The sequence below is a fragment of the Pezoporus flaviventris genome, unplaced genomic scaffold (assembly GCF_033815535.1).
Source record: "Pezoporus flaviventris isolate CSIRO_AGI_PZ_B2104156 unplaced genomic scaffold, CSIRO_AGI_Pfla_v1 ptg000043l, whole genome shotgun sequence".
NCBI classification, from domain to species: Eukaryota; Metazoa; Chordata; class Aves; order Psittaciformes; family Psittacidae; genus Pezoporus; species Pezoporus flaviventris.
Window position 1 is genome coordinate 2,309,125 of NW_026892591.1, and position 10,908 is coordinate 2,320,032.

Below are 10,908 nucleotides of genomic sequence, written 5' to 3' on the forward strand. Positions count from 1 at the left end.
GTTCCAATCACTCAGGCCTCGTATCAGAACAGCTGAGGGTACTTGAAGATTAGAGGCTACAATCTGAAGTACAACTGACTCAAAGCAGAGGTTTTGCCCTTTATTACTTCCTGGACAAGCATGGCTGATGCCCCATCACTGAAACAGAAACAGGAGAAAACGCTGTCCTGGTCTGCAAGATACAACCCTTAACAGGAAAGCAAACAGTGATCAAGAGTCACATTTTACAGACAAATAATAGAACACTTGGAAGAAAAACAGTCCTGAGAGAATGATTTGTCCACCAGTTACAGTTTTAATATAAAAATGTTCAGTCCAGTCATAAGCTTCATTGTTCACATGAAAATGAGTGGTGGAACCAAATCTTGAGGATGATTTAATTTGTTTCAACATTGAGCTTGTGAGGTGGCAAATACACTAACCTTACTGCAGAATACACACATCCACACCTACCAGCGCCTAACTGGTATTGCCTCGGTACCAGCAGAGATCAGTCCTTCCTGAGGCAGATCTTCCCCTAGTGTCACAGCAGCTGCACTGCAAGGGAATTTAACTGGGTCTTTTTGCTAACAGTATATACTGTATACCCAAGTATATCTATATATAGGGTCTACAAGGATTTAGTGGGGACAATGAGTGAAAGGTCTTCTCGATCTGGCGGGAGAGTCAAGGACTGTCACCAGAGTGGTGTGGAGAAACCTTGAGCACAGTGTAGTACATCACGTTTGCAGACATATATTTAGTTTCTGCTGGTTTAAGTTTAGCATCTGTCAGGAGTACTAAATTCAAACCAAAGCATTCTAAAAACTGTTTATAAAGAAAAATACTGATAACCATCATTTTTTCTGGAAAAAAACCCCACCCCAAATTAAATCAAAATAACTATGTACACCCATGCCAACCTTAGCTTCTCAGAATACAAAATGAAACAGTATGTAAAAAAACATAATACCTTTAAGTATAACATTCTGAACTGTTATCCATCTGCCAGGAAGCTAGAATTCTAGTTGCTTACAAATGGAAAAGACTGAGAAAGAAAGCATCTCCCTTAGGACAAATAAAGTTAAATTCTAGCAAGCTATACCAAAAAAGGGAAATATTTACCCTAAATTAACACAAAGGCAAGCTGGAATTAAAATGGCAACTGTATTTTTATCAGCCTCTTCACCAACACCAATCAATTTGCCAGAAGAGGTTGGAGTATGTTACTATCATCTGGAAAAATAACAGTAAAAATCCCATCTTCCGACCAAATGTCATCACCTCCAAAATGATTTTGATCTTTCTTCCAATAATTAATCTAAGGTTTTATGCTTACTTATTAGAGTTTGGAACTTGTTTTACAAACAGAAATTAAAAGAAAGCAAAAGCTCATCAATTGGCAGAGCGTTTCCATGCCCTAGGGGTAGCATACGGTTGAAACTTTTCAGTCTGCATTCTGACTAACTCAAACTAGCAATCATCATGCTTCTACAGAGATGTTCCCATAGACATTTACTCCTGTGATCCCTTGTTCTTGGTTAACTTAAGTCTTTAACAAACCCATATTTTCATTTCCAAACCCTTCACTTGAAGTTGCTCTGTCAGACAAACTGGTTTGAAACCATGCAAAAGAAGAGCAAATAGTGTTGATTTCACATTGACTTGAAACACATTTTCCATTAATTTTTATAAGTTAACAGAGCTTTGAATGAGTTAAGGCACCCATATGCCCAGAAAAAAATAAATACCTTGGGCTAAATACAACTAAGTGTTCAGCAGTCATTTTAATTGCACAATTGTCTCCCTAATTTGTAGCATAACCCTGCCAATGTCTTTAGAGATCCTAAAAGATGAATACTAGAAACTTTGTGGATGTAACAGACAAGGCATTGACAAGACATTCTCAAGGTCTGTTCTGTATTCCTGGCTCCTCAAGGTAACTGCTACTCAGAATTAGCATTTAGCAGCAAGATCAGCATGTTCTAAGAATGAAATAAATATTCACACAATCAATACTAATGGTTCAAATGCTCAAACACATTATTGAAAACAGTAAATTTCCAATCTCTGTCCTGCCAATCCAAGACTGCAGAAACAAGACCCTTGGCAACAACATTCACAGCTCTCAGTACCACAGAAGCTTCTGCAAACAAATTCCAGGCTTGAAGTTCTGTTGTCTGTGGTTCTTGCGAGGGGTTTTACTGTGTTCGAAGCTGGTAGTCTGTAAAGGGGAAAAAAGCCAAAAGTGGTTTAGTAAATCCTTTCAGCAAAGCAGATGAGCAAATGGGGATGAAGAGATGTCAAATAAACCCATAACTTTGCTTAGAATGGCCAAGATAATGAGCTCTAAAGTGATTAAGGTAACTGCAGGCAGAAAAAAAACAACACCCCCCCCCACCAGTACCACTTTTACTTGCTAACAATCTAGTATCTTATAGTAGACAGCGGCTCATACATCTTGAAGCTGGCAGAATAGTATGTGTGAGTGATCTCTTTTTAAATTTATATCCCAAAAATCTCACCAAATCTCAGCTTAATTACAAAATAGTGAACTATCCCATTGGGTCTTTCATTAAGACACCAAAAAAGGTGACTTTAAAAAGCAGCAAACCTTAATCTGTGTCTAAACCATATAGTTTAATACTTAGGAATATGAGCAAACTGCATTTGTGCGTTTCTATTTGGAGGTTTGGGCTAGGGAAACAAAATATGAAAGCTGGAGATGCCTACAGTGTATTGCTTTCTTGTGTCCTCAACATAGAAAGGACATGGAGCTATTGGAGCAAGTCCAGAGGAGGCCAGGAGGATGATCAGGGCCTGCAGCACCTCTCATATGAAGACAGGCTGAGAACATTGGGGCTGCTCAGCCTCGAGAGAAGAAGCTGCATGGAGACCTCAGAGCATCTTCCAGTGTCTGAAGGGAGCTACAAAGATGCTGGAGAGGGGCTCTTCATCAGGGACTGTAGGGATAGGACAAGGGGTGATGGGTTCAAACTGCAACAGGGGAATTTCAGATTAGAGATAAGGAAGGAGTTCTTCACTGTGAGGGTGGTGAGGCACTGGAGCAGGTTTAGCCAAAGAGGTGGTAGATGCTCCATCCCTGGCAGTGCTCAAGGCCAGGTTGGACAGAGCCTTGGGTGACATGGTCTAGTGTGAGGTGTCCCTGCCCATGGCAGGGGGGTTGAAACGGTATGAAGGTCCTTTCCAACCCAAACCATTCTGTGATTCTATGATTCTACTTACCTCCATTCTGGGTAATATAACGAACCCATGGGAGAGCCTGATAGCCACTCTTCTCAATTATCTTTAAGTAACGAACCTAGAAAGAAAGGGATGTTAAAGAAATGAAGTCTCCAGTGTAAGCCAAGCAGCATTTAGCAAAGAAGATAAAAATAAGATTTTTTGGGTGGGTCAAAAATATGGATTATGGGTAACATTGAACAGGAATCACTGAGATGAGAAAAACTTGTGCACGAAGAGCCTAAAAATACTCGTCAGTATTTCTATTTTCAGCTACTAACCTGGATTCCTGAAGTGGTGAAATATGGAATCTCAAACTTTACACTTATGGGAGGTTTTCCTTCCTTATCTTCAGCTTCAACACTTGGAAGTCCAAAGTGAGCTCTCATCAGGTATTCTTTTCCACCCTAGCAAAAAGGACAGATTTTTTTCTTGAAGAAAAAATACAACACACTTGCAACAACACAAGTGGTATATTCTTAATGCCAAATCACTGAGCTCCACCATCCCTCCAGCTCTTCTCTAGGACTTAAAAGCGAGCACTTGTTTTTATTTAAAAAAGGTTTTGTTTTTTTTTTAAGATTCAGATAAAATTAGGACCAGCCTGAGGCACAATTCATTTTCTTCCAGGCTCATACTCAAATGAGAAAAATGCTGCTGCCCTTTCTGACTAAACAGTGACAGACAGCTGTACCACCACTCCATTGGCATCTGAAAGAGCTCATGCTCACGGAACCACCCAAGAAACACAGTCTGACAAACTAAACAGCTGCTGCTAAAACCTAGGCCAAGGGATTACACCATCCACAGACATGGCTCAAAAATCTGCTCTCTAACCTTGTTCTGAAAAAAATATCCCAGTTAAACTAATATAAACAGCAGTATCTTAAACATCTCCTAGCAAGTTCCAACCCTTCAGCCAAGGGAGAAGAGGAAGAAGCCAGTACTATTAGATACTATTAGATATTAGAATCTGCTTCTAATAGGCAGAGTCTGAACATGCATAAAATATTAATATTAATTAATTATTACACTAGCAGGTAATAAGACTAAAAATAACACTTACTGGAAAAGACTTAATGGACCACACAATTTCACTGTTCTCTGGAACCCATTTGACACTTCCAACAGTGGTTTTAAACTTTGGCGAGTCCGCATCGTTTGGAACTGGAATGTGAATCTCCACGTTGTTGGCAGTTGATCGACGTTTAAACTGACTTTTTGCCTGAAGAAATTGAAAAACTGCATCAGAAAAGCAGCCCTCTAAATATTTCCATTATGCTAGTGAGTGCTGAGACACACAATTCCCCCTGTCCCAACCTACACAGCAAGGAACAGAGATGTAACACACGCTTACTAATGAAGTTAGAAATGCCCGAACTGCTTGTCAAGCTTTGAGAACAAATGAAAGACTGAAATTAGCCATGATTAGAATTGCTGACCTTGATCATGTACTCGATGCGGCTGTGGGAATGTTTTTCAATCACAGACTCAATCCAGATCAGTGGCTTTACCTAATGAGAGAAGAAACACGTTTAACAGCTGTAGTTTTCCTTTGACGTGGTCATTCCAATGTTGCTTCCCCATAAAGCTACACTCAACACGTGAACCCCACAGAAAACAAAGTCTGTGGTACCTGCAACGATAACCAAGTTGGGGGTTTATTAAAAATACAATTATACAAATGAGCAAGCATTGATATGCCATGGACCAAGGACCAAATTCTTGACTTTAGTCTGAGGACAAAACCATCAGTGTGTTATCAGCATTGTTCTCAGACTAAAGTCGAAAGGAGAAAAATGACTGCTCCAGCTGAACCAAGGACACTGGTCAATTGCTACACTGACATTTCATCATGCACTTAGCTGAAAAAGTCACCACAGGAATGCTACTTCAGGAAGAGTTTCAACAGTAGTTGAAAATAGAGGTTTACTGACAAGTCCAAACTCATTCTTCCTCCAAAGAGAGGAGCACAAAGCTTCATTAATAGTTGATTTGAAAACTACCGTGCTGCCCAGATTTTAAGGAAAACAAATAATTAAGGGAAACCTATTAGCAATGCTGCCTACAATCTGAACTGTTATCATGGAAAAAGCAAACACCCAGACTCACGTGGGTGTTGAGGCGATATGACATGAGCTCAAACTCTCCATCAGGCGGAATGAAAGAAATTGTCCTGTCGTTCTCAAAGCGAGAGAGACGAACGCACTGGTGAAACTTCACATCTTCCAGTTCTACCGATTTACTTTTGCCACCTAGATATAAATACGTATTTCAAGGTGCTGCACAACTGATGTCCAAAGTCTCATCAGTGCCAGCCACACAGCAGAGCTGTTGTCTGCTGACATTCCTCCCTTTTAGACACTTTGTTTGTTAGCTTGCTAGAGCTTTTTAGGACTACAGAAGTCCCAGTGAAAAACGGGATGAGGAAACCTAGGTGGTCAGCACACGTTACCATGGTATTCCATCTTCGCCTGATAGCGTCACACAAGAACCAGTGTGGTTTTCTACACTGAAAAGGGGTGTATTTCTATCATCCTTGACTAAATCCTTTCAGCTGAACTTCAGCTGACTTCAGACAACATCTTTCATGATTATTGAGGTTTCACTGAAATACTCACGGCCTGTATTATCAAAGAGAACTTTGTCATTTAAACCCAGGCGCAGCTCTGGCATTCCCGAGAGGAAGACTCGCATTTTAATGGACCCAACTATCTCACTCCGTAATACGTTCCCATTGGCACTGACCTGAAGTAAAACAAAAAGAAAGACTGCTCTGATGGGATACATTAGGACATCAAGCACTCCCACCCCATCCCCATGTCCCAAGTCTTCTAGGATGTCTTTCACCTGAGAAATTAATCCAGCAGATTAGATTGGGGAGGTGATGGGCACAGACAGAGGAGGGAAGGACAGATCAGAAATCAGCAATTCAGGTTAGATACAAGGAAGAAATTCTTTACTGTGAGGGTGGTGACACACTGGCACAGGTTGCCCAGGGAAGTGGTGAATGCTCCATCCCTGGCACTGTTGAAGGCCAGGTTGGACAGAGCCTTGAGTGACATGGTCTAGAGTGAGGAGACCTTGCCTATGGCAGGGGGACTGGAACTTGATGATCTTAAGGCCCTGTCCAACCCAAACCATTCTATGATTATACAATGCATACAAGTAAAGCACTGTTTGTCTACTGGATGTCCTTATGGGTAGTACTTGGGTCTCAATAACTGACATGGTTTTCAGCAGCACAGGCCACTTGCCACAGTCAATCTGACTTTTTATTGCAACCTGCAGGTTTTCAGACAGTAAAGCACTTTCACCACTTTCCATTACACTTTTCATTCAAAGTTACAATAAAAGGTACCCACCAAAAGGTTAACAGACTCTATAACATCCAGGAACACCTCATTTTTCCTGTATTTTATCCCTTCTGATCTCCATGATACAGCATTGGTAACAGTGGCAGGTGGACGTGGAGCTCCAGTTTCAAGTTTGTGGCCTTCCTGAGTGATGTACCTTCACACACAATTGGCATGAAGAAAAGGAACATTAATTCTTTTGCTACCTAGACCAAAGCAAAGCATTTGTTTGCATATGGAAGGATGCTCAAAACTTTCCAAGAAGTCTGTCACTGTAAGTGACACAGAATGATACTTACTCTTGTAAAATTTTACTATCAGTGGTTTGTGGGTAACCAAAATCCATAAGCTCATCTAACAACTCATAAATAATAACAAAATTGTCCCTAATGCTCTCTTCTTCCAACTCCTTGAAATATTCAGAAAAAACCTGAAACAAAATGACAGGAGGGAGGGGAGAAAGAAGGATGTTAACTGAGGGAAGTACAGCACATTCAGAATGTCTTCTTGTATCTAAAATCACAAGTCTTAAAAAGCCCTGAACCAAACACCCTCATTCACAAACAGCATTCTGTTCAGCAGATTCAGCCTCAGGAAATCCACCTCCGTTAAAAGAGTTAAGAGAATCCTAACAGCAACTGTAACTACTGTGAAAAATAATTATTTTGGAGAAAATCTTTTTCACACCAGGTACAGATGAACCAACCATAGGAACTACACAATATGCCACTACTCATGCAGCAAGTTCACCATTCTCCATGTTCTCAGGCCTTGTACAACTACTTGCAGCATTGTGTCACATCCTTTGCCTGCTCAGCTACAAAATATCAATTCCATTACTACAGGAAGATAGTTCTACAAAATAACCAACTATAAAGTAAAAAACGCTACTACCATAGAGTTCTTTATCTGTGGGAAAGCTCTAGGCATTTTTAATTAGATTAGATTTAGACTGAACTGAAAAGAAGCCAGAAGTGACTTTGGAGATTTCATACTCACCTGAACTACTTTATATAAAAATGAAAACACCAGTGACACACAAGCATTTTTCTTGGAGGTTGCAACAACTGATAAAGGATGCTCAGGAAAATGCATTCAAAGTCACCACTAAAAACAAAAGTTTAATAAATGCCTTTAGGAAAGAAATGAAGATAAACTTTTGGGAAAGAGTAGAATTCACATAAACCCTTTTCTGCACCCTGTCCTGCTGGTGCACATTGCTCCATGCAAAGCATAAACCAACTTTATTTAATAAAGCCTCCTTATGTTACTTCACCCATTCTCCAGCTTTGCATTTAGACACAAAACAACACAAATATTGTAGCAGCCCTCTGTATCTCAGCACACAGGAGTTATCTGCAGTATAAAGGATACGATATAAGTTGTTGTGTTTAATCCACATAAAACGAACTCCTCCATGTGCTAGAATGGGAGAAAGTGTCCCCTCTTCTTCCTTTTCCATAAGGATCGGCATAAAATGCTCCACCTCTGACATGTCCACATCTCCGCGGTAATTCCGACAGATAAGAACCTACGAAGAGAGGGACAAACTCATCTTTCTTTTCTCTTTCACGAGATGATGTTACCATGCAAGGCCAATGCACGAGGTATTTGGAAGGCCTCACTAAGTAACTTTTAACTTCACTCCAGCCATTGCACAAACGCAAACCACAACGCTAAAACACTGATTAGAACGCGACTCCTTAACCTTTCACTGCACTGATGTTTTTCATTGTTCTTCACCTACTGCCGCACGAGCCCCAACGACTCTTTTGAGACGGGAAAACAAGCCAGCTCCTCTGAGACAAACTCCCTCCAATTAGTGCAAAGATTAATTACCCCTGGGGTGCCCAAGGTCGCACCCCAGCTCTCCGCAGCCACCCGCCTCAGCACCCGGAGCCGAGCCACAGGCCACGACTCTCCCGCTACAGCTGAGGCCCGCAGTGCCTCAAGAAGCTGGGCTGGCGGCAAGGAGGTGCCGGAGAGGGGAGCGCGGCTCCCGCAGCCCCCAGCGAGCGAGGCCGGGGCACCCTCCAGGCCCCTCAGCACCCCCGCCGGGGCGAGGGACGCCGCTCCTCCGCCTCCAGCCCCGGCCGGACCTCACCTTCCCCTTCAGGTCCAGCACGTAGACGGCGCTGGCCGACATCGCCGCCGCCGCCCCGCCGCCCGCCGGGGCCGCCGTGTCGCCCGGGCCGCACACGCACCCACTTCCGCTTCCGGGAGGAAGCGGCGCAACGAGACCCGGCTGCTGCGAGGAGGGGCATGCGCAGGGGACCGCGGAAGAACACGTTCAGCCGCGGAGGGCGGAGGTAAATAGTCCCGGGGTCTTCCTCCCCCCATGGTGGTGAAAGCAGCACCGGGTAAGAGGGGAAAGTTTGCCCAGGCTGAGGGAGGGCTCCGGGCAGCAAGAGCAGAGGGATGGTGTTCCCAGTCAAGAACAATATTCAGGTTTAAGAGGCATGTTGGAGTTTTAATTGAGGTACATGGCATATGTCATGTCTCAAAGGCAGCGCGAGTTATAAAGACAGAAGAGGCACTACAGAAACTCCACGCGCAAATTCTTCCCCCCCATTTATAGGTAAATCGGCACCAATAAAAGGATGAAAGCGGCATTTTAATAGTGACATTAATGTTACACATTACAGCACACCCTCCGCCTCTAGATGGAAACAAACTATACAATTCCTCTCTCTTGCAAGAGAAACTTATGCTATGAGAGGCTGCCAGGCCTGGATGTCTGAAAAGAACTATACCAAATAAATAAAGGAACCCTTTGCAGCTGGCTAACAGCAATCGATTGTGGCCTTACTGTTGCTGTAAGCACTAAAAACCCCCAAACCCTCTGCACAATCATAAATCAGAGCTCGTCAGAAAAGACGGATTTTGTTAAACATTCGGTTTCAAAACCCAAACCAACAAAATAAAAGTACAAATCCATCAACATTCGGGAGACAGATAAACGATGGGTGTGGGGATTACACACATTCACATGGCAACCCTGCTTAACACCAACAAAACACACCCCCTGGTCCAAAGCCTTGAAAAGCAGCCCGTTCACTTTGTCCAGCTGACTTTGGGAATGTCGTAGTGCTCAGTCAGAGTATCCAAGTGCCTGTTGAAGTCCTAAGGGGAGAGAAAGAGGAAGAGAACGTTGAGTATTTGGTGCTGACATCACCACAAGGCCCCGGTTCCGTGTTTCATGGAGGCAAAACAGCTCCCCCAGCCCACCAAGCCTCAGCAGCCTGCGTGAATCAGGGTAATTCAGCTCACCTCCACTCTCTGCTTATGGGTTTTGGATGCCTTCTTCAGGATCCTCTCCATTTGCTGCAGACACAAGAGAGCCCAATTACCCACAGCCCCTCCGGGCTGGCCTCTGAGGGCTCCAAAGGGGGTTTTAAAGCCGTTTTTTACCCGCTTCTCCTGCATCTTCTCGTAGGCCACCTGCGCCGGGGTGCGCTTGTCCAGGCCGCGCTTCTTCTCCTCCTCCTGCTTCTTGCTGCTCACGATCTGCTCCAGGATCTGGGCCTTGTCCTTTGCCTTCTTCTTCTTCCTGCTGGCGGAGGGCGGTCAGGGCACAACCCCGGCTGCCCCCCGTTCCCCCCCGGTACTCACCGCTTGCCGGCGCCCAGCCCCGCTCCGCCGCCCTTCAGCCGCAGCGGGCCCCGCTGCACCGCCTCGTAGTCCGCCATGGCTCTTCCGCCGCGCCACGGCGCCCCCTGCCGGGCGCCGGCGTTACCACGGCAACGGCGCGTCCCGTCCCGTCCCGCCCCCCCCCGCGCCGCCTCCTCCCGCCGTGAGGGAAGGCCCGCGGCCGCCCTGAAGGGAGGGAGCGGAGCTCCGGGGTGCGCCGGGATCAACCCGGCCCCACTCGCGGTGTCCCTCCGGGCAGCGCCATTCCCGGGGGGGTTTACTGGGGCTGTGCAGCCTGGAGAAGAGAAGCTGCGTGGGGACCTCGGAGCAGTTCCAGTGTCTGAAGGGGGCTGCAAGGATGCTGGAGAGGGGCTGTGCATCAGGGACTGGAGCGATAGGACGGGGGTGATGGGTTCAGACTGAAACAGGGGAGATTTAGGCTGGATACAAGGCAGAAGCTCTCCCCTGTGAGGGTGCTGAGGCGCTGGCACAGGGTGCCCAGAGAAGCTGTGGCTGCCCCATCCCTGGCAGTGTTCAAGGCCAGGTTGGACACAGGGGCTTGGAGCAAGCTGCTCCAGTGGAAGGGGTCCCTGCCCTGGCAGGGGTTGGAGCTGGAGGAGCTTTAAGGTCCCTTCAACCCAAACCATTCCATGATTCCATGACTCTGTCTGAAGGCACACTGGCGCATGAGGCCCCTTCC

The 10,908-nt window shown here is 45.0% G+C and overlaps 2 protein-coding genes across 3 annotated transcripts; both read right to left on the minus strand.

Annotated features, from left to right (window-relative positions):
• Positions 1–272: 272 nt before the first annotated feature.
• AP1M1 (adaptor related protein complex 1 subunit mu 1) lies at positions 273–8,763 on the minus strand. Of its 2 annotated transcripts, none has more exons than XM_061466881.1 (12): positions 8,683–8,763; positions 7,953–8,109; positions 7,578–7,645; positions 6,878–7,008; positions 6,588–6,735; positions 5,844–5,970; positions 5,335–5,477; positions 4,665–4,736; positions 4,289–4,447; positions 3,504–3,629; positions 3,226–3,301; positions 273–2,203 (listed from the first exon to the last, which is right to left on the minus strand). In XM_061466881.1, exons 1-12 carry the CDS (start codon positions 8,722–8,724, stop codon positions 2,181–2,183), a joined length of 1,272 nt encoding a protein of 423 aa, XP_061322865.1. In that variant the 5' UTR covers positions 8,725–8,763; the 3' UTR covers positions 273–2,180. The 2 variants fall into 2 exon arrangements, with proteins under 2 accessions (XP_061322865.1, XP_061322866.1); XM_061466882.1 differs by lacking the exon at positions 8,683–8,763 and adding an exon at positions 8,441–8,586.
• Positions 8,764–9,171: 408 nt separating this feature from the next.
• Positions 9,172–10,346, minus strand: FAM32A (family with sequence similarity 32 member A). The gene is made up of 4 exons (XM_061466893.1): positions 10,191–10,346; positions 9,990–10,128; positions 9,849–9,902; positions 9,172–9,701 (listed from the first exon to the last, which is right to left on the minus strand). Exons 1-4 carry the CDS (start codon positions 10,265–10,267, stop codon positions 9,633–9,635), a joined length of 339 nt encoding a protein of 112 aa, XP_061322877.1. The 5' UTR covers positions 10,268–10,346; the 3' UTR covers positions 9,172–9,632.
• Between the last annotated feature and the right edge of the window lie 562 nt (positions 10,347–10,908).